This window comes from Aquarana catesbeiana, linkage group LG04 (assembly GCF_042186555.1).
Source record: "Aquarana catesbeiana isolate 2022-GZ linkage group LG04, ASM4218655v1, whole genome shotgun sequence".
In the NCBI taxonomy this organism is placed as follows: Eukaryota; Metazoa; Chordata; class Amphibia; order Anura; family Ranidae; genus Aquarana; species Aquarana catesbeiana.
Genome location: NC_133327.1, coordinates 325137451 through 325161726, shown reverse-complemented (window position 1 = coordinate 325161726; position 24276 = coordinate 325137451). Strand labels below are relative to the sequence as shown.

At 40.0% G+C, this 24276-nt stretch overlaps 1 protein-coding gene across 1 annotated transcript in view; it reads left to right on the top strand.

Annotated features, from left to right (window-relative positions):
* The window catches only part of ME1 (malic enzyme 1), a 388415-nt gene that overhangs the window by 73803 nt on the left and 290336 nt on the right, over positions 1–24276 (top strand). The window contains exon 2 of the mRNA XM_073626879.1: positions 15420–15553. Coding sequence (XP_073482980.1) covers positions 15420–15553 — 134 coding nt within the window. The remainder of the gene's footprint in view (positions 1–15419; positions 15554–24276) is intronic.

The following is a 24276-nucleotide window of genomic DNA, read 5'->3' as shown; positions in this document are numbered from 1 at the left end:
GTCAGCTCCCCTGTTTTTCTTGCTGTGGCATGTATTTTGTTTTTTTTTTTAAATAAAGGCGATTATCATTTGAGTGCGGCTGTCCAGGACTTTTCTCACATTTATCGCTACGAGCATTGCCAGCACCTCAGGCTTCCAGCTTGGAGGAGAGGTTTTCTGATTGACCTCCTAGAGCGGTGATTTTCTTTTTCCCTTACTTCTGGATTTTGGGATTGGTGATAACGGGGACTTGAAAAAGTGACAGATCAATATTAATTTCCCCTCTCCTGCAGCACATTTAGCTGCCGGTGTCAGGAGAAGCCTTTCTGTGTTAGTCGAGTCACTCAAGTCGTATCCCACACAGAGATATGGACCCCCTCCTGCATTAGACACTGTTGTTTGGTAATTGGCCCAACACTGTAACATGGAGCAATTTACCTCCGCATAAAGATGTAACGTGTGTATTTGTCACTGTGAAGGGCAAAATTTTTCTTTAAAGTCAGCAATAAAAAAAAAATAATATGTAGTGTCCCTCCCAAGACCCCAAGACAGCAAGGATTAAATGCTTGTTTATTCTAGGGACCATACAGTAAGCTGAATTGCCTATTCTATTTCTATCTTTTCTGGCAGCCAGCACTCCGTGAGAGAGGCAGAGACACAGACGTGTGCGCGCGCGTGTGTGTGTGTGTGTGTGTGTGTGTGTGTGTGTGTGTGTGTGGGGGGGGGGCATTCGCACATTCTGGCATTCCCTCCACTCAGGCCTCAGATTACACTGAGCTTTTCTCTCTATCCTGTGCAGTGTATGACAGTAGATCCCTCCTCCCTGTCTTCTGGAGGTCTGAAAAATATTTTGATCTTCTGTTTTAGAACGCTGTATAGAAGAGAGAGCTGCAGATAAATGGGTACAACTCATGTAGGAGGATTTGTTTTATCTATGTTTGTCACCCAAAGGTTTCTTATTTTGACTGCTGATATAGATACGGCTGGCCAGGACTCCTAATTCAGCAATCAGCTTCTCTGTCCAGATTCAAACAAGAAAGCCTTACTTTGAGTCCACACAAGGTTCTCATTTTTAACTGAAGCCCTGATGAAGGGGGAGTTCCTTTGAACCCCAAAACATGTTGGCTGTCTTTTAGCACACCATCAATAAATTAATTTGGACTATTATCTTTTGGTCTGGCGCTCCTGTCATTTATGCACATAACACCCAAAGCTAGTCACTTTAGTGAGTATATATTGTATAGGTTTAAAACCACTTTAAATTAGTACACAACTGGAAAAATTGTGTGTGTGTGTTTATATCTGCATTGAGTTTAGCCTTCTTTCATACAATTCACAGGAAATAGAAAATTTCCTAAAAGCTTTTTAGTGCCCTAAGCTTTTAAAATAGAATGCAATGAATCTATTATTTCTTTTCCCTGTGTAAATCTATTCATCTCAAGATACAGTATGTAGCATTCCTAGTAAGGCACTGCATCAACAATTCAACAAAAAAGCTTACATAAATACACTGCCAATGGAACTTTCAGAGTTTAAACTAAAACTTCTGGTGTTCAAGTTGGACAAAATTCTAGGTTTCTTTTTTTTTTTAAATACCATATTTCACAGTTCTTTTCAGTCTAAAAACACAGCTCTTTTGTCAAAACAAAATTCCACAATTGACTTGTTTTGATCTTCATTTCAGAACTCCTGTACTAGTCTTGCATTTATAGTTATTGTTCAGCAACAAAGTCCACTGCCCAACCCTGTCCAATTTGTTATCAGCCATGCTATTTGCATATTACATTAACAGTTGCATCTTTTGTTGGGCGGATATTCAAGTGGTCTCTTTTATAGTATACTAATTACAAACTAGACTCATACCTGGTCTGCTTTAACAGAAAAAAATGCTGAAGGTGTCATTGGAAGAATTAATATTTTGAATATTTATGTGCTCAATTAGGCAAAAAAAAAAGATATATATATATAAATTTTAATGACTCCACTTCATTCCACTGATTATAAAATACATTTGTGTTACGGGGAACCATTTCCTTGGCTGTAAATGTATTACTCATAAATGTTGCTCAAGAAATCATGAGCTAGATTGGCCACTATGGGCACCACTTCATTCCTTTTGTGGTTTTGTGAATAAACCTCATTGATTGTAACCTCGTACAAAAAAGGTAAAGGATAAAAGTGGTTCTAAAGGCTGAAGGTTTTTTACCCTGATGCATTCTCTGCATTAAGGTAAAAACCCTTCAGCATGCAGCAGTCCCCCACTATACTTACTTGAGCTTGATCTCGATCCAGCGATGTGCACAAGAGCCATGGCTTTCTCAACTTTCTCCCTCCTCATAAGCTCGGAGACAGTAGTGGGAGCCGAGGCAGAGAGCTGGGCCCAATGTGACAACTTTAAACCAATCATAAGATACCATAATAATTGTAAGATACCAAAAACATAGGGGTGTCAGACAGGAGAAGGGGAGTAAGTCACAAGCTCATCCATACCTTTTAAGAACCACAGATTTTGCTTAGCTTTCATGGCTGAACAGAGTGACTAAGCAGCAAATGAAAGGTGCGTATATGCTACTCGGTGTTAAAGCGGAACTTCAGTCATTTTTTCAACTTTCCATCTATTAAATCCTTCTGGCCTCGTTGTTTTAACTTTGTATAGTAAAACATTTTTTTTTTTTCTGCCAGTAAATACCTTATACAGCCCACTTCCTGTTTTTTGTCTGGTAAAAAGCCTAGGCTTATGACATCATGCACAGCTCTCTCTCTCACACTCGTGAGAGTTTGCCAGTAAGGGAGGAGGGATGAGTCATAAGAGGGCCAATGAGAGCTGCAGGGCTGCAGAGCTGGAGGTGTGTCTCTGTGTGTCTGTGTAAATCCAGGAAGTGAACAGGCAGCAGCTTCAAAATGGATACAGTCAGACTCAGTGGAGGGAGATTTCTGCAGCATATTTGGCAAGTACAGAATCACAGTATATATAAAATAATATGCAAAGTGGTTGGAGGGAAGCTTCAGAATGGCAAAGATGTTTTTATTACAAATTATGTGAGCAGATCACAGTTCCTCTTTAAGTGACTGTTTTACATTGCCCTGCAATGGCAAAGGGAACGATCGCTATAAGCGACCTGATAGAATAGTTTGCGCTTCCTAAATTTACAAAAATAAATAGCCTTTGGCTGGAGTTGGGCTTTTACAGCCCTTTGAAGGCATAAGGTTTTTAAGACTGGACTTTAGTCACACCTATAAAAAGGCTTACAACTCCAAAATTCAAGCAGCCTTGGAGCTGCTTTTATACATACAAACAGCTAATTGCCAGGTACTTAAGCTGGAAATTTGAGCATTCTTCACCAGCGCATGGTTGGAAGTTTTTCTTGTTTTTATTTCAAAATGGAAAATCCTTTTAAATTAAAATACACTGTTATACTTTAAACCAAACAGCATAGTCAAAGTCCTGGAAACTGTTGCAATTAGTCAGTGTCTGAATTTGATACATAAACATATCATTATTAGCTTCTTAAAAAAAAAAAAAAAAATGGTCTTCAAAAAAGTGTATGATTTCTTTTTTGGGTGCCCTAAATAATTGGTGCAATGAGGACAGTGTTTCCATTGCCCATTGAGGATTTTTTTTCTATTTATGTTAGGGTTTGGTGATGGCATTTATTTGGCCAGCTGGATACAGTGAATAAAATCCCATTCCATGTAATGCTATTCACCATAAAATGTTCAGTGTTTTCATAGTAATAAAAAGCAATCCCCCTTTTACACATTGGACAGCAGGTGCTGAATGCCTTCACTGATAAAATACTAAAAACACATTCACTCCTCAAATGTGATTATTTACGTTCTTCATTGATGTGTATCATAATAAACCTACTATTTTTTTTATCAGATTTACTTCACATAACTATATTGTTAGCATATTTAGCTTCATACTATGGCTATATATATATATATATATAAAAAAGTCTTCATTCTTTTTAAAATTACAATTTCTGGCCATTCTGCTGATTTGGGAAGCCCTCAGGCTTAACAGGTGGCAAAGTGTTTCAGAAGTCCACGTTTCAAAGTCTGATTAGATCTGATGCCTTTAACCTTTGTTTGCTTTAGCCAGTCATAATATGCATATTTGTTCATGGTCCAATGTCAGATGCCAAATTTGAAAGTTAACGATAGTAATATATTCCCAGAACTGAGTGCTTTTATTGCCTTTTCCAAGTGCATAAATATCTTCAGGTAAAAGTGGTGTGACTTGCGGTCAGGATGACAACAGGGGTCCCAGCTTCTGTTTTAGGGCCCTTAGCTTGTTAGGTTTGCTATATATTTCATTGGGAAACCCACCCTTATGAGGCCCCAGGAGACTGCCAACAAACAAATGTTGAATCCTAATACACAGCGGTATTTTTAGCCTCAGTTTAGAGTATTAGGCCCCTTTCACACTGGGGCGGTTTGCAGGCGTTATTGCGCTAAAAATACCGCCTGCAAACCGCCCCTAAACAGCCTCCGCTGTTTGTTCAGTGTGAAAGCCCGAGGGCTTTCACACTGAAGCGGTGCGCTGGCAGGACGGTAAAAAAAGTCCTGCGAGGCGCATCTTTGGAGCGCTGAAGGAGCGGTGTGTTCACCGCTCCTAAACCGCTCATTCCCATTGAAATCAATGGGACAGCGCGGCTATACCGCGGTAATACCACAGCTATAGCCGCGCTGTACGAGTGGGTTTAACCCTTTTTCGGCCGCCAGCGGGGGTTAAAACCGCACCGCTAGCGGCCGAATACAGACGCAAAAACGACAGTAAAACAGCGCTAAAAATAGCGCTGTTTTACCGCCGACGCCCCCACCGCCCCAGTGTGAAAGGGGCCTTAGGCTGGGTTCACACCTACTGCGGAAACTGTCAAATCGCATGACAAGTCGCACTGGTATGAACAGGGGTTAAATGTTATAGTATGTTATAACAAGGATAGAAGACATTTCACAGCTATCACAAGGTATGCCATGTGGGAAAAAATGGGAAACTTGATAATATTTATTATCATCATCACTTTCTTTAGTGATTTTTTTTAAAGCCATACTAAAGGGATCTAGGGCTCAACTCAACATGAGATAAATGAATTAGGTGACACATTTTCTCCAATTATCTCATGAGATGCTGAAAATGTCAAGTCACTATCACCTCATGAGATATTTACCTCAGAAACCAAAAACATGAGGTAAATAACTTATAAAATGGTGTTAAAATCAGTTCACTAAAGGAAATAAATAAATAAATGCATGAGTTAAATAAGTAGTGGTCCAGGCATGAGGTATTTAACCACTTACCGCCCAGCCTATAGCAAACTGACGGCCATGAAGTGGTTCAGTTATCCTGACTGGGCATCATATGACGTCCAGCAGGATAAGCCGTGATCGCGTGCCTGCCGGGGCAGGCAGCTCGGCGATCCGTCGTGTGGTGTGTCACTCTGACACACTGCATCTCCGATTGTGGTAAAGAGCCTCTGATGGGGGCTCTTTACCACGTGATCAGCTGTGACCAATCACAGCTGATCACAGCGTGAATCAAGAAGTGCCGGTAATCGGCTTTCCTCGGTTCGCGCTGACAGGGAGAGCCGATCGGCGGCTCTCCTGTCGGGGGGGTGTGCACTTATAATCAGCACATTGATTATCAGTGCGGCCCCATCAGAGGTGCCCACCTCAATGCCAGTCAGTGCCCACCCAAATTGCCAATCAGTGCCCATCAAAGTGCCAATCAATGCCCATCAGTAATGTCTGTCCATGCCCTTCACAGATGCCCATCAGCGCTGCCTATCAGTGCCATCTATTAGTGCCAATCAGTGCTACCTATCAGTGCTCATCAGTGCTGCCTATCGGTGCCCATCAGTGCTGCATATCAGTGTAGCCTATCAGTGCCCATCAGCGCTGCATATCAGTGCCGCCTATCAGTGCCCATCAGTTCTACATATTAGTGCCTCCTCATCAGTGCCACCTTATCAGTGCCACCTCATAAGTGCCCATTAGTGCCACCTCATAATTGTCCATTAGTGCAGCCTCATCAGTATCCGTAAGTGAAGGAGAAAACAAAATGTTATTTATTTCGTTTTTTATTAGTTTGTTTATCAAAAAAAAAAAAAACACAGTGGTAATCAAATACCACTCGATTTGTGGGAAGAAAATGATAAAAATGTTGTTTGGGTACAGTGTTGTATGATCGCGCATATTGTCATTCAATGTGACAGCGCTGAAAGTTGAAAATTGGTCTGGGCAAGAAGGGGGGAAAGTGCCTTGTATTGAAGTGGTTAAGGAATGTAAAAATATAATAGGCAATTTGGAGGAGTCTCTACCTTTTTGGATCAGTGATGCATAGAAACTTACATATGGAAAAACACAGAAGGGGAAGTCCACCCTAACACTAAAATCACTACATCTACAGACATCCACATTATAAGCCTAGCCTTTCTAGCCCTATAAAGAAGAAATCAGTATACAGTATCTCACAAAAGTGAGTACACCCCTCACATTTTTGTAAATATTTTATTATATCTTTTCATGTGACAACACTGAAGAAATTACAATTTGCTACAATGTAAAGTAGTGAGTGTACAGCTTGTATAAGGGTGTAAATTTCCTGTCCCCTCAAAATAACTCATCACACAGCCATTAACCTCTTGCGGACCAGCCGCCGTCATTATACCGCGACAGGTTGGCACGGCTGCGCAAACTGCCCTGTAGGTGTATGTCAGCCGCTTTAAGAGCTATAGAGGGCTTTAAACAGTAAAACAACTCTTTGTGAATCGAGCCGCTAGTGTCAACCAAAATCAGTGCAACTACAAACAGCGCCTCTTGGCAATACAGTCATTTGCGAGACCACTGAGCAGAATCAAGGGTCGGTATATGTAGGGGTTGATTACAAAAAGGAAATAGACTGTTTACTTTCCATGGGAATTTTCCCTAACTTAATGATTGAGGTAAAGCTCTGCTGATGTGGTTGGTATTGTTTGTAAAATAAATTTTTACCATATTCTCTAAGCTAAGGGAAAATTCTTTGCAAAGTGAACAGCATGTTCAATCCCATAACCTCCAATTGGCTTTACAGCACTAACCGAGAGATTTGATAAGAGCTGCCTTATGCTATATATTTTCTACCAGGTAATACCAAGATTTTTTTTTACATAAAGGATTTTTTTCAGTGCTAACATATTTTTTTCAGGAGCACATGTAACCACTATGAAGCCTAAAGCTGGCCATATATGGATCAAAATTCAGCTGGACCAGCAGGGGCCCATCAAATTTCCATCAATGTATGGGAACTGTAGTTGTGCAAAAGTCGATCTACCGATTGACTTACGTACACCCGCCCTGTGGGGTTTTCCCTGCTCGATCGGTGCTGCAGGCTATAGCCAGCAAGGCTGATCAGTGTACTCTGACAGTGGAGTGGTTTCCCCGCTGTCAAAATACAATAGTTTAGCAGGGAGAATTCCCCCATCTACATCAAGAGTTTGGATGGGGGAATCTAGTAAATTTTTTTCATTCAAGACACTGGTTGAATGAGAAAAAAACTGACTCTTCCATCCTTCCCTAAGGAAATCTTTATTGTCAATAGATCCACAACAGCTACAGGTAGCTGCCACTGTTCTTCAGGCTCTGCCTGTCAAGGAACTTGAAAGGTTCATAGTAAAGTTCATAGTCAGTCCCTTAAAGTGGACCTGTAAGTAATTTTACAAATCCGCAACACACACTAGTTCATTTTATTTTTTTAAATTGTACACTTTTTTTTAATCAGAAAAGAGTTTATTGAACAAAATCAGTGAATATACATACAGTTAGAGAACGTACATATTAATAATTACAGGTCCAGGTACAGACATACTCAGTCACGAATTACTTTGCAGAAGAAAGACAGCATATACCTTTATGGGTATATAGATAGTTATTTTATGCCATTCACTTAAATGAACTCTACAACATGGATCCTATCATATCCAATCAACAAATCTGTAGATTAACATATCAAGACGAGTAGGAGAGTGAAGAACTGTACCCCATGGGGGAAGAAAATTATTTTAACAGATTGTAATTTTAAAGAGTATGGTATTTCCACCTCGGTGCTTCGCCCAGATCGCTTCTTGTTTATGCATTTTACCCATCTATAATCTATACAAGCTCCCTTATTCCCAGACTTACATTTGTAAAAGTCTGTCCATCACCAACTGGGTTGGGCCTAAACCTGGAGTATCCAGCCATGGTTGCCACATTGTATAAAATTTTTTCAGAACATTACGGAGTTGATAAGTAAGTTTCTCACGTATAAGCAATCTATTCACCTGTTCCACCCATTGCCTGCCCGATGGTATTCTCGGGGTTATCCAATGCCTCGCAATGGCTTTGCGTGCAATAAACAACAGACGTAACACAGCGATGTGACTGCTCGTGTGAGAGAGAAGGAATCTCCAGGGCACCAAGCAGGCACACTACCGGGTATCTGGCATGTGGTACCGCCATTCCACCTTGATGTTTAGGTAATTGTAGGGAATTCAGCCTAATACGTGCAGGTTTATTTCTCCATATTAAATCTCTAAACTGAGAATCTATTTGAGAAAACCATTTATGTGTTATCCATATGGGGGAGTTGTGAAATATGTAAAGAAGTTGAGGGGCCCATATCATCAAGTTAACTCTTCCTGTAACCGTAAGGGGTAGTTTTTTCCATGACAAGCATTTCAGTCTAAATTTTTTAAGCAAGGGGGTTAAATTTAGTTCAAGATATTTATTAGGGTCGGGCGTATGCCTAGGTATCGAAATTCCTCAACTACTAATATTTCTTTAAATTGTACCTTTTTTGATCGATCAGTCCTAAATCTCCAAACAAGTGACTGTTTGGGAGCAGTTTGATAGAACATTCTGCTGCAAGCAAAAGGAAGCATTTTCTTTGTCTCTTATCAGGAAAAATGTTGGTTGAACAAAGTCATCCAAATCCTAGTAGTCACAAACACAAGCACGGTCTAGTAAGTGTATTTGCATATTTTGGCTTCATGTTTTACAGTTGCTGGACCAGCAGCAATAAAGATGTTACATGATTGTACAGTAAAGGCTGCAATTCCACCAGAGAACACACCTATCTTTGAACTCATGGAAAAGTTGTAAAGTTTGCAAAAACAAAGTCATCAATTTCTTTGCCAATGGCTATTTGTTTTTCTGATTGCTATCACTTTCAAAGTGTATTCAATTGCAAACACTTTATTAAATAACCAGCTATTTGGAGTGATAAAACTTAGATTTGGCTTTGTCTGGATACATTTGCAGTATTAAGTGAAGTTGAACTAAGGTTACATCTGGCAAGGTTAACATTGACACACAGATAAACGGGACACATATGAATATAAATTTGCATTTGTTACTTTCTAGAAAAGTATGACAATGCTATTATCATTTGGTCATTAACATTAGATTAAAAGAGAAGTTCAGCCTGAGCTCATTCGGCTGGGCTTCGCCTATGGGTCACAGGAGTGCAATTCGTTTTGCACTCCTGTGACCCATTTTCAGCAGAGAGCGGTCTGAAGTTGGCTCTCTGCTTACGTCACACAAATCAGTCCAGGCACCGAATCATCCCTACTCTGGAAGTCTGGATCCGCCAGGTGCCTGCACTGATAGGCATCTCAGCCTCTCAGCGAGCCCCTAAGAGCCTGAGGCAGCTGCTCCCTGCCCCAGTGAGCGTGGAGGAGCAGAGCAGGAGAGCTACTGACTGACAGGCAGCAGCTCTCAGCTTGGTTCTCTCACCTCCCCGAGCGATCGGCTGTGTTCGGTGGCTCGGTTCTCAGTGAAGGGACCGATGCAGCATCCACCGAGGTAAGTATGATTATGGGATAAAAAAAATCCCATACTTCTCTTTTAAGTGGTATGTAATTTTGTTTCAAATGTCTTTTCAAAATGAATTGTTCCATTACAGGTGCCAGAAGTCAACATTAAAGATAAATAAAACAATCTGAAAATTAGAATTTATAGCTAAATAAAATTGCTAACAGATAGTGAGGGACCTATGCCACTGTTATAGTTTCAACAACGGCAGTGCACATGGGCAGGGTAATATACAAAACAGTACAAAGGGGGTCCCCAGCATAAGCAGAGAGCATACCACCATTGTTTATTTTTTGAATTTGGTGTAAACACACACTGAAAGTCCTCAGCTACCTTGTAAAAGCAATGTCTGGGCTTCTGGTCTGTTGCTGTACCTCCAGGCGCTGCCGCCAGGTGAGCCTGCTCGATGTTTCTGCATCACTATATAAAGGCCACTTTCTTCCATTGCTCCATGGTCCAGTTCTCGACCAGGTCCAGGGTTAGCATGGGCACCCCAACTGGTCTGCAGCTATGCAGCCCCGTACACAACAAAATGAAATCCCCATTTTTTATTCTTTCAACACATCATCTTCAGGGACAAGTTTACTTGCTGCCTAATATATCCCACTGACTTTCAGTTGCCATTGTAAAAAGACAGCTAATGTTATTCACTTAAAGTGGTTCCAGAGCCCAAACATTTTTACTGCAATGCATGCCTTGCATTAATATAAAAAAATGTTTAGGTAATATGATCACCACTTCAACCTCCTTATACCTACCTGAGTCCTCACTCGATTCAGCGATGTGCCCGTCTGTAGCTGCTCTCCCCGCTCTCAAAGGCTTTTCTGAGGCAGAGGAAGTCAGTGACTCCCACTGCTGTCAGTGAAATCCTGTGATGAGGAGGGGGGGTTTTGGGGGCTGAGCCATGCTGTCTGTGTCTTTGAATGCAGGCAGGGTAGCTCTGGATCAAGCCCGAAGGTGTGTCACAATAGGAAGCGGCCTCCTATAGTGACACAACAAGAAGAGGAGGGAACAGGTACACCAGTTGGGGGTCCCAGCAGAAGAGGGATGCCCTGTGCAACTCTTTTACAGAGAGCAGGTAAGTATAATATGTTTGTATTTTTTTTTTCTTTACAATCACTTTAACCTGTAAGTGGTCATAAAGGTATGGCTGATTGGTGTATGTTCCCATATATCAGATGTGCCTTGACATGGTAGTGTGGCTTCTAGATGTATCTGGAAATGTATGCAATTGAGAACTCTGTAACCCCTTTTTGCCATCCAATGGTTGTGCACCATTCTACAGTATGTTGTGTCATAGGTGGACTCTCCTATGACCTCAGAAGCAGCTGTCCTATTTTCTGTGCAGCCAATCAGTAAATGTTAATGTTAACACTTCCCATATATAAAAACCTCAGCACATAGAAGAAGGCTTTAATTTAATACTAGGTAAATTTGGAGAAGGGTGGGATAGGATGGTGGTTGCTGTTATTTGAGATGTTAGTAGATTGTAAGCTCTAACGAGCAGGTCCCTCTGATCCCTCCTGTACTGAATTGTATTGTAACTGTACTGTCTGCCCCCATGTTGTAAAGCGCTGCCCAAACTGTTGGCTCTATATAAATCCTGTATAATAATAATAATAGTACAATTTGATGTCATTTACAATGTAGATGGTAAAGTTTTACTGTGTTTCTGTAAAAACTTGGTGTCATTTCTGTTTTTAACACTACAAGTTGCATGTTTCAGAGCCATAGAGCCATAGCATACCTAGACTGCTGAGCACAGAACCTATGCTTTTTTTTTTTCATAAATCGTCGTGTCTATAGGTTTAGTTACAAGGCAGCAAAATTAAAAAGGTAGCTAAAAATAAAGCAATAGTCAAAATACCACATTAGCAAATGCACTTTTCCTGCCAATACATTCATCATTTTCAATCATCAAGCCTTTTAAAACACATTTCAAAGTAGAGTAAGGGAGCAGAATATTGGAAGATTAGACAAGCAAAACAATATAGTAACTGTGGAGTGGATTTACTAAAACTGGAGCACTTAGAATCTGGCGCAGCTGTGCATGGTAGCCAATCAGCTTCTAACTTAATTTTGTTCAATCAAGCTTTGGCAATAAAATGTGGAAGCTGATTGGTTTCTGTGCAGAGTTGCACCAGATTTTGCACTCACCAGTTTTAGTAAATAAACTTCTATGTTTATTAATTTGTCAAATTGTAAGTATTACTGTACATGAAAATCAAGTTTTTAGTCCCAATTTTCACAGACCATTGGAAATGGGAATTTTGACTGGCTCACTCATACCTAGAAGTAAAGCAGTATACCTTTTATGCACTTTATGAAAAGTAATTTTAAAGACATCTCGGAATCTCTATGTTAAATGAGCTCTACCTCAGCATAGTTTAATTTCCCCCCTGCCAAGAGAAAGGCACAGTTTTCTATTTCTATCTGTGTCAATAAAATATCAATTTATAAATTTCCATTTCACAGAGTTTGTGCTGGGCAGCCATCTTGGTTGTAGTTCATCAGAAAGCGAACCACAGTTACCTCTGTTTCTGGCAGTTCCAACACTTAAAGTATTCTGAGCTAAAATTAGGGAATATGAGCAGATTTATAGCACAATTACTTCTTAAAACTTGGCTGTCAATGGTCATTTGGAGTTTATAAGAATGTGTTAAAGAGGAAAGCCAGTCTGAGCTTTTACGTGGTTTCTGATAATGAAACTGGTTTGATTACTAAAAAAAAATTGTAAATGATTTTTTGATGCTGTGATTACTGCCAATATGCAAAATAGCTGAATTCAGCCACAGCTAAAAACAACCAAAAAAAGTTTGCTGCACTTTGCCTACTGTAAGATTATTGGGAGTCAAAGACAAATTGTGCCTGTGCCCACAACTAATAGCTAAAGTATGCTGGGAAGTGTTATACCACTGAACATATCTGATATATCTGAGTGCTGGATGAATAATGCTTGTATTTGCATCTAGTGTGTGCCTGTCTAATCTTCAAACACAGATATTGCGCTGTGATACTGTGATAGTCTAAGCCAGTGTTTCTCAACTAGTGTTCCATAGAACCCTTGGGTTTCTCCAGAGTTTTCTAGGGGTTCCTTGAGCAATGAGCAATTTCTGCCTCTCCGGTAATTTCCCACTGATACAATTGATCTTTTTAGCTATCTGTAAGGGGGCAATTATTCTCAGCAACCACAAGTATAAGGAGCATTCCTCTCATTTTGTATTAACATTATTGCATCATAAGTTGTAGCTATAGTTATATTTAGCAGGGGTTCCCTGAAACTGGAAAGTTATTTCACAGTTTCCTATGTGTTGAAAAGGTTGAAAAAGGCTGGTCTAAGCTGTGGATTAACTGATTTCAAAAGGGCTGGCACAAACAACTTCCAAAAATGACATCCTGGCAATCAATGTCCTATCCACATGGTTACTGCTGGGCTCAATGTGAAATTTAACATTCTTTAGCTGCATTGACACTATATTCCCTAGAATCCCTACTAGTAATTTTTTTTTTTTTTTTTTTTTTTGCATGGTCCCTGAGAAAGCAGAGCATTAATAAAGTTTTTTGACAGTTTGTTTTTCTTTTAAATTAGACAAAGTACGCTTTTAAAAGTAAAAGTGTGAATGTGACCGGACATTATTAACTCTTCATCACACACATCAAATCCTAGATTCATTCTTTTCTAATGTTCCTTTATGAAATTTAGAAAATACGATGATGGGGCCGATATAAATCTATTCAGTAAAACTAATTCTACTAGAGAAGGTATTTGAACACTGTGATTGTGGGAGGACTTAATAGAACTATTCTGTACTTGTCCAGTGTTTGTTGGAATTAAACAATGCATTCTTTACTTTTTTTTTTTTTTAATAAAATATATTTAACTCTATGCAAGTACTGTATTTGGCGAGCAATTTTCCCTGGAGGAAATAAGTATCAATTTCTGAAAAATAGAATAATGGGCAACTTGTTTCCTAGTCTGAAAAGAATAGCATTTGAGACTATGGTCCTCTGTTTCATGAGCAGTTGAAACAAAGTTCATTGGTAAACACAAGTTTAGAAAATATGTAAATCATGTTCACATAATATAAAAAGATGGTATTGCTGTGTACAGAAGCATATTTATATATAATCAGATAAAAACATTTTTTTATATCTTTTAATTTATTTCAACAAGTTCCAGTAAGCTTCCAATAAGTATCCATATCAAAAGTCCTTTTCCATTGTGCTTCACCTTAACAGATGACTGCAATGTATGGATTCTTGGTGTGGCATAGGATCCATGCAGACTAGCACAAATGGCCAAGACTATTTAGAGCCATGCAAATTGTAAATATGCTCTTGTCAGGGTGCAATCCTCGCCAGAGCCCTTGTCCCTGGGATAAACACACTGTTTCTATGGTAGCTAGTCAGGCTATAGTAAGGTAACAGAAATTAGGCAGTGATCAGCATGGGCCAAACATCATAGCTAGCCAGCTGTAGACAGTTTAAGAAAATTAGATTCAGAATCATACTCCACCAATTCCCTGCAGGTAGATAATAGGATTGCTGATGTGTGAGCGAATCCAGCAGAGAGAACTGTCAGCAGACTGCAAACTTGGCTTTAGAGGACTCATCTGTAGTTAACAGTTAAATGCCCAACCATAGCCCAAACAAATAACCATGGCAAACATCAAACGCCTGGTTGGGAAAATACATTAAAAAAAAGTTGTAGTTCTAAGTGAGCATTTGTTTTAATAGCGTATTAGTCATATTGATCTAATGTCATATCTTTGGACCCCCTTTTGATTTTCCAGATATGTGCCCAGACAAGTAACTATCAAAATGGTTCCCATAAGTTCCATTTCTTAGAAGATTTTGGCCTAAATATACGAGTATATCTGTTACCAAACCTCAACATAACTTCTGGAAAGCTAGTAATATTCATATATAATAATTAATGAGAGAGAAACTAATCAATATTGCAACAAAAGCTTAGCTACTGAGCTCTGAAAAGATTTGAAACATAAAGCTCCTAATAATTTTTTTTTGACCACAACCTTAGTTAAGCACATTTCCACATTGGGTATGTAGCAAAAATATCTGACTCAATTCACAAAGCCAACACACCATGATATGGATACGTATTTTTAAAAAATCTTTGTGGTAAAGCTTTGTGAATTGAGCCTTTAGCAATTATACAGTGTAGATCAGCTTTAACTCAGCCTTTAAAATGGCTAAAGTCCTGTTACATTTTGCAAACTAGTAGAAGCATTTGTCCCATTTTCTACTGTTTTTCACATGAACTCCCTCTCAAAAATTAGAGAAGTACCCATGGTGAAATTAGTGTTTGTATCTAGAATATTGTATATTTGTGTGGTTTTTAAAGGTATTTGCACACATTTGAAATATGGAGTCAGTGGTAAATGATAGGTTGATAGGATTGCTTTTCTTCATATTTTACTTGTTAAAAGGTCACGTATATTGTTGGCTTATATGCTTCACTTTGGCACATATGAAAACATTTAAACATTTTAATGTTTTGTTTTAAAATATTAATAGATGAGTAATCATTTTCTTTAGATTTTTCTAAAACTGTGCATTTATTATGTGTACTTTTTGTATTTTAGGGCATGGCATTCTCTATGGAAGAGAGACTACAGTTGGGTATCCATGGCCTTCTACCTCCCTGTTATCTCAGTCAAGATGTCCAGGTTTTGAGAGTGATCCGAAACTATGAAAGGCAGAGAAATGACCTTGATAGGTAAAAACCTACCTCATAAGCAGTATATTTTCTGTGTCTCTTGTAGTGTTTTGTAGTACCTGCTTGAAATTGTAAAATGACATGTAAATATTTTGTGCTATTCCATCTTGTGCCACATGTAGCAATGGGTCCATCAGTATGATGGGCTACCTTGCTTGCCAATAGGAAGGGTGTCTGTAATCATGGCAGCATTTTAGATGCTACGGGTATGTGTAAGCACAGTTAATGTACGTGCACTTTATACCGGACAGCAGTTTTCATTTAATGTTTTTTTGGCCAAAAGGTTGCCTTAGGGTTCACTGGAGTGAAAACTGAAAATGAATCCTTTAGATGCATATAAGGAACATAGTCCACCCGTTAAAGTTCTTCTTTTTTTTTTTTTTTTACACAGACATAGTTCTACTGCACCAATCCACCACACTCTCATAGTCTGGTAATCCTGGAACACACCTGCTCATAATGCTGGAACATGCCTCTCACACATTGAAATCTTGATGAATAAATACCAGTACAAAAGTTTTCTCACAGCTACCAATCAAATTCAAGTCTGTCAAGTACATTTTTACTTTTGGTGCTCCATGGAAATTTGTTCCAGAGGAAGCTGCACCTGAAGTATTCTTAAATTTGCATCATGTACAGATAAATACTTTGTTCTAGTGGTAAGTGCAGAGGCGCAGGATGGTTGTAGCACTGCCCAATCCACTTGAATAGGTCATGTTAGGTGCACAGGGGGTATCATTTTTGTTGCAACCATGAAGCAAAGCATCGCAGCAGGATTATGTGTACAACCCTATTCGGCCACCTTTGCAGTTAAAGGGGGGTGGTAAAAACGTGGCTTATTCACCCCTGACCACAAGTGTAAACAAGAAGTGTAGCAAACGCATACTAGGAAGTGGAAACTGCATACAAAAGTGTTTGTCCTATTGTGCAACGCATAAAAAGTGAATATTGTGTATTCGTTTAGTAGCTGTCAAAAAAAGCTTGGGGTAGGGAGTAGACTTTAAAAAAATATTTAGTAAGATTGCACAAAGGCTAGATTCGGATTTATCAAGATAAAAAAGTTCTAAGTTTTTGTAAATTTGATCATGAAAACAAGAGTACAATCAGTACCTTGAAAAATAGAAATTGGTATGTGATATCATGCCCAGTAAGCTCAACTCAATAGTTCTGTTAAAATACCCAGATCAGCCATAAATTATGACCACCCACCATAACTTGTTGAGGCATGGACTTCGCTAGACCTCTGAAGGTATGCTGTGATATCTAGCACCAAGCTATCAGTAGCATATCCTTTAAGTCCTGTGAGTTGAGAAGTGGTGCCTCCATGGCCCAGACTTGTTTTTCCAGCACACCCAAGACCAAGTCAACAGCTGAAACCCGTTTTTATGTTCCTCAAACCATTCTTGAGTTTTTCAGGCCAGGCCACCTTCTTCCATTGCTCAGTTATCCAGCTCTGATGCTTATATGCCCATTGTAGGTGCTGTTATTTGTGGACACGGGTCTGTATGGGCATTCTGATGGGTCTGCGGCTACGCAGACCCATATGCAGCAAACAAAGATGCAATGTGTATTCTGACACCTTTCTAAACCAGCATCATTTTATTCATCAATTTGAGCTACAGTAGCTCCTATATTGGATTGGACTAATCGGGCCAGCCTTTGCTCCCCACATGCTTCAATTTAGTCTTGGCCACCCATGACCCAGTTCACTGGTTTTTCTTCCTTGGACCACTTGTGGTAGGTCCTGACCACTACAGACCATGAACATCCCACAAGAGCTCCAATTTTACAGTTGCTCTTACCAAGATGTCTAGCATTGCAATTTAGCAATTGTCAGAGTCCTTCAAATCCTTATGCTTGCCCATTTTTTTCTGCATTCAGCACATCCACTTCAGAGACAAAATTTTCACATGCTGCCTTATATTTTCCACCCATTTTGAGATGCCATCATAATGAGACAATCAATGTTATTCACTTTATCTGTCAGTGGTCATAATGTTATCACTGATCGGTGATCGGTGTATGTTAGCATTGTGTTACATTTGTTGGGTGGTGTAACATTCTTCAGCATTGCTATTTTAATAATGTTCATAGTCATTTGCTAGTCAACCCTTTGCTTTAAGGAAACCAATAAAGTAATTTATTCTGTGATGTAATAATATCCGCTTATCATCAGCAATAGCTTGCAGGCCATAGCCGGAACCTGCTGAAACAAAGATTACAGTTGCTGCCTTGAATGTGACCTTTGGGCTCTGGGCTCTGCTAGAGGTGCTTTCAAGACCTTGGTGCACTGTGTTAGCTGTAACGTATGCTCCAGGTCCAAAGCTGTGACACAGCCTCTGGTTTGACCCAGTCTATGAAGGCTCACTCTGTGGGTAAGCCTATGGATGGGGCAAAAATAACCTGCAATGTGAACTTTGAGCACTGGGCTCTGCATGCTTGTGCTTTCCAGACCCATGTGTACTATGTCAGAGCATTCTCCAGTTTCAGAGCTGTAGTGCAGCCTCTGGTGTAACCCAGGATCTGATGACTTACTGTGTGAGTAATCCACTGGAATTGGTTAAGTTAGCATGGTATGTAATATTCAGTCACTGCACTCTGCATTGTGGCACTTTCCAGAATTTTGTCAGTTAGCCACGACAGAGTGCTCTCCAAGTCCAGAGCTGTGGTACAGCTTCAGCTGTGACCCAGTCTCTGCAGTAACAGCTGTCAAAGTCACAGCCTTTGGACAATGAACCGTGCTTTATGGCACTGCCCAATCCTATGTGTACTGTATTAACAACATATAGAGTTCTAACTGTGTTTTGGCACCATCTATGGCAAAGTCTACCTCAGTACTTACTGGACCTTTATCTCTGAGAGATTGTACCTGGTATGAGGTCTTTTGGGGCTTGTGCTGCCACAAAGTCCTTCCAATACAACACATACAGTATTTTACAAAAGTCAGTACACCCCTCACATTTTTGTAAATATTTTATTCTATCTTTTCATGTGACAACACTGAAGAAATTACACTTTGCTACAATGTAAAGTAGTGAGTGTACAGCTTGTATAACAGTGTAAATTTGCTGTCCCGTCAAAATAACTCAACACACAGCTAATAATGTGTAAACCGCTGGCAATAAAAATGAGTACACCCCTAAGTGAAAATTTCCAAATTGGGCCCAATGTGTCAATATTTTGTGTGGCCACCATTATTTTCCAGCACTGACTTAACCCTCTTGGGCATGGAGTTCACAAGAGCTTCACAGGTTGCCACTGGAGTCCTCTTCCACTCCTCCATGATTACATCACGGACCTGGTGGATGTTAGAGACCTTGCACTCCCCCACCTTCCATTTCAGGATGCCCCACAGATGCTCAATAGGGTTTGGGTCTGGAGACATGCTTGGCCAGTCCATCACCTTTACCATCAGCTTCTTTAGCAAGGCAGTGGTCATCTTGGAGGTGTGTTTGGGGTTGTTATCATGTTGGTATACTGCCCAGCGGTCCAGTCTCCAAAGGGAGGGGATCATGCTCTGCTTCAGTATGTCACAGTACATGTTGGCATTCATGGTTCCCTCAATGAACTGTAGCTCCCCAGTGTCGGCAGCTCTCATGCAGCACCAGACCATGGCACTCCCACCACCATGCTTGACTGTAGGCAAGACACACTTCTCACCTGGTTGCCGCCACACACACTTGACAACATCTGAACCAAATAAGTTTATTATCTTGGTCTCATTAGACCACAGGACATGGTTCCAGTAATTCAGTAATCCATGTCTTTAGTCTGCTTGTCTTCAGCAAACTGTTTGTGGGCTTTCTTGTGCACCATGCCAACCAATTTGATGCAGTGTGCGGCGTATGGTCTGAGCACTGAAAGGCTGACCCCCCACACCTTAAACCTCTGCAGCAATGCTGGCAGCACTCATACATTTATTTCCCAAAGACAACCTCTGGATATGACGCTGAGCACGGGCACTCAACTTCTTTGGTTGACCAATGGCGAGGCCTGTTTTGAGTGGAACCACTCCTATTAAATCACTGTATGGTCTTGGTCACCATGCTGCAGCTCAGTTTCAGGGTCTTGGCAATCTCCTCATAGCTTAGGCCATTTTTATGTAGAGTAACAATTCTTTTTTTCAGATCCTCAGAGTTCTTTGCCATGAGGTGCCATTTTGAATTTCCAGTGACCAGTATGAGAGAGTGAGATAATTTAACACACCTGCTCCCTATTCACACCTGAGACCTTGTAACACTACACATGACACATGACACATGACATCATAGAGGGAAAATGGCTAATTGGGCCCAATTTGGACATTTTCACTTAGTGGTGTACTCACATTTGTTGCCAGCGGTTTAGACATTAATGGCTGCGTGAGTTATTTTGAGGGGACAGAAAATGTACACTGTTATACAAGCTGTATACTCACCAAAGTAGCAAAGTATCATTTCTTCAGTGTTGTCACATAAAAAGATATAATAAAATATTTACAAAAATGTGAGGGTTATACTAACTTTTGTGAGATACTGTAGGTTAATACCCTGTTTGGGTCTCAGTTTTGATTTTAACAGGATCAACTCTCGGTCCTCTGCTGGAAGTCAGATTTGTGAAACCATGTTGCAATGGATCATATACTTTAAAAGGGACCCCTTCAACACATAGCAAAACCCTCATATTCTGGTACTTGTAGAACAAATGTCGGAGACACTGCATTTCAGTGATGGCATCTTAGAAACAGCTAAGTTTGTCTCTTGCATGGCTTTCTATATGAGTACTTTGGCTTTGTGCTGAGGATGTAGAGAATACAGTTAAAGAATCATTTTTCACTTATTCTTTGAAGGAAGGCATCTCTTTGGTCTCAAACTGAACAGTAGCAATCCTGATCCCACTGGTCCTCACACCATACACCTGTTTCAATACAGAAGTTCCTGTTGTATCCTCTTTCTGAAGGCTTTAAATGTCTACATTTGAGTACAATAGATTTACTTGGAATCCTCCAGGCCTGTCATTGCCTCCCTCCATTAACAAGATTTTCTAGGCTTTGTGGATGTCAAAGATTTGTTTTGCTCTTGGCAGTCAACATTATCAGTTTGTGACCCTACCATTTGGTTTGTCTTCTGCACCCCAAATGTTTACCGAGGTATTGGTCCCCATGATATGCTCCCAGGTCATTCCCATTGTGAGATGTCTGGATGATCTAATTTTGAATGTACAGTCAGCACACATTCTGAACAACATTGTGTTGAAGACAGTCCAGACCTTAAAAAGTTTTAGTTGGATCCTGAACCTTTAGAAATTGACACTGGAACCAACACATGGCTTAGAGTATATGATTTCCATCCTGAATTAGTTCAGCCAGGGTTTTTTTCCCCAAGAACTCCCAGACTCAGACTCTACTATCCAGGGGCCATCTAACTTTGATAAATTGCGTGGCCATTTAGGACTTTGCCTTTCAGGCAGTTCTATGTGCTTACTTTCCCTTAAGACCTGTACAGCACGATATTCTGTCATCATGGGACAAATAGGTATGGTTTCTTTACAAACCAATTCACCAGACACCTAAGCCCAGATTGTCTCTGGCCTGGTGGCTCAGAAATCCTGCTCTGGAGTTTGAAAAATCCATCCTCCTGCTGTCTTGGAAAATCCTAACAATAGATGCCAGGCTTTTTAGGGCTAGGGAAGAGATTTAAATGTTTTGTCAGTGCAAAGGACTTAGACAATGGAGGAATCCTATCTTCCAATCAATTTTCTCGATCCCTGATTTCATTGTCCCTATAAATCTAGACATTTCAACTGAAGGGTCATCTGATCTGGATTCAATTGTATCCAATTGAATCCAGATCAGATGACCCTTCAGTTGAAATAGAGGAACCAGTAGTCTCGTGGCAGTAAAGCTGCCAGCTCAGCAGGGACCAGCAGAGATTCGAACCATCTATTCACACAGTATATATTGATTTACGGTGTATACAATAGGGTAGCGCAGCTTTCATAACCATTTATCTTCTCTATGGTATAGACATCATACACCATTTAAAGCAGCAGCAACCCAGAATTTTTAAAATTAGACAGTTTGCATGAGTAATTGATTGTATACATTGTTTTTATGACCCTTTCACATGGGCTTTCCGATCAGGCCCGCCTGTCAGTTTTTCAGGCCGACCTGATCGGACGCTCCATTTACCCCTATGGGGCTGCGGATGTCAGCGGGGACATGTCCACTGACACCCACTGCTATCTAATCCTGTCTGCCAAATCCAGACGGATGGTGATCCTATTTTCCATCCGTCTGGCGGATTGGATGGGATCAGAAGAAAATGATAGGCAGTCCATTTTCATCCGATCTCCCCATAGAGGAGAGCGGGACTCTGACAGGTCTGTCTCTGCACAGTGAGCGGAGACAGGATCAGCAGAGCGATCCCCCACTGAGCAAGCGGAGTCTGCCAAATGGACAAGCCTGTGTGAAAGGGTCCTTTAGATATAAAAAAAATAGTAGATTTCAGCCTAACAATCTTTAAATGTGGTGGCTGCGATAATTTTCATTTTTTTAAGGCATTTTTTCCTTTATTTTCACCCAGTGATCCAGCCAGTAACACATATTCTATCTCAAAGCAAATCAAACCCATCAATTTACTGGTTTCCCAAGACCGTTTTAATCAAGGCATGTTGTGAATAATAATTGTCAGAATTGACCAACAAATTAAAGCCAAACTCCAGCTAACACATTTTAAGCAGTTACAGCAAACAGTTTTTTGTTCCTTTTGGGATAAAGATTTTGCATAATTGAATACAAAATGACCATTGTAAGCATCCCTGTCAGTGTTAAATGGTTTGGCTCAACCTTCTAATTACCACTTGTGTTGGACAGTTTGGTCTGGTAAAGGAAGCCGAAAAATCTCAGACTTACTGGCTGGATCACCAGAGCAAAAATTGGTAGTCTATAATATAATAAATATTTGCTTTTGAGTTTAATACTGCTTCCCTAGATTCATATTTGCATATTGTTTTCCTTCAGTCATATGAATGTATCACCTGGTGAAATGATCTTTTAAAAGAATAACTTCTTGGCACCTAAGTCCCATATTTATGCTCCATGGATAATTATAATATTTTATGTAATGCAGATCCAGTATTCTGAAATCCGTGAGGTTTATACAGTAAATATCCACAGTGTGGAATAGTGATCCCTTTACACCAGACATTCTTTTTTGTCAAAGGAGGAATAGTAAATGCCTCTACGTGTCAGCAGCTGGCCTGTCAGACAGAATGAATGTGCATTTAATATTTGTTTGGTTTTAGTTACACATCTCTAACATTCCTTTTTGATGCATTTAAAAGGGATGGCCTCACAAGACCAGTCTTTATAACTCTGCCTTTATACTTTATACACAGATCGCGGCAGGGTAAGACATCCCAAAGACACTCACCTAAGCAAATTACAATAGTACATTTTGTTCAGTCTGACAAGTCTTGCTTATTTTTCTTTCACAGTTCTACTGTTCAATGGAGGATTTCAGTGATGAAACTTACATTACATATCTGGGATTTTAAAACTAGGGGTGTCACTGGATATGTGTTACCTGATCTAACACATATGGGTTGATTTACTAAAGGCAAATAGACTGTTCATTTTTCAAGCGAAATTGTTCTGTGCAAGGGAAGTTGCATTTTTGCAAAGGAATTTGCCCCAGAGCTAAATGAATAAGGGGATACTCTGCTGACTGCCATCATTTAATCATGTGGAAGCTAAAATGCAGTTTTTTTTTTCATTCTCCTTGTATCCCTTGCAAAATAAAACTTCACCACATTCAGTAAGTTCTGGGGCTTATTCTCTTGGAAAGTAAACATCATTTTGCCTTTAAATAATCAACAACATAAGGAGAATCTCTTCACTGTATGTGTAAAACCTATATTTATTAAAGCCATATAAACTCACCGGCCACTTTATTAGGTAAATCTGTTCAATTGTAACTCAATGCATCTAGACGTGGTGAAGACGACTTGCTAAAGTTCAAACCGAGCATCAGAATGGGGAAGAAAGGGGATTAAAGTGACTTTGAATGTCGCGTGGTTATTGGCCAGACAGACTGGTCTGAGTATTTAAAAAAACTGCTGATCAATTGGGAATTTCATGCACAACCATCTCTAGGGTTTACAGAGAATGGTCCAAAAAAGAGAAAATATTCAGTGAGCTGCAGTTGTGTGGACAAAAATGCCTTGTTAATATCAGAGGTCAGAGGAGAATGGGCAGACTTGTTCGAGATGATAGAAAGGCAACAGTAACTCAAATAACCACTCGTTACAACCAAGATATGCAGAATACCATCTCTGAATGCATAACACATTGAACCTTAAAGCACATGTCCACCCCTTTATGACTACAGTGTATCTTCTGATGGCTCCTTCCAGCAGGATAATGCCCCACGTCACAAAGCTCAAATCATCTCACCACTGGTTTCTTGAACCTGAACATTCCTCAATCCAATAGAGCACCTTTGGGATGTGGTGGAGATTTGCATCATGTGCAGTTGACAAATCTGTAGCAACTGTGTGATGCTATCATGTCAATATGGACCAAAATCTCTGAGGAATGTTTCCAACACTTTGTTGAATCTATGCCATGAAGAATTATGGCAGTTCTGAAGGCAAAAGGAGGTCAAACCTGGTACTAGCAAGGTGTGCCTAATAAATTGGCCGGTGAGTGTATGTGTTCTCTGTGACATTCATACAGTGTATGC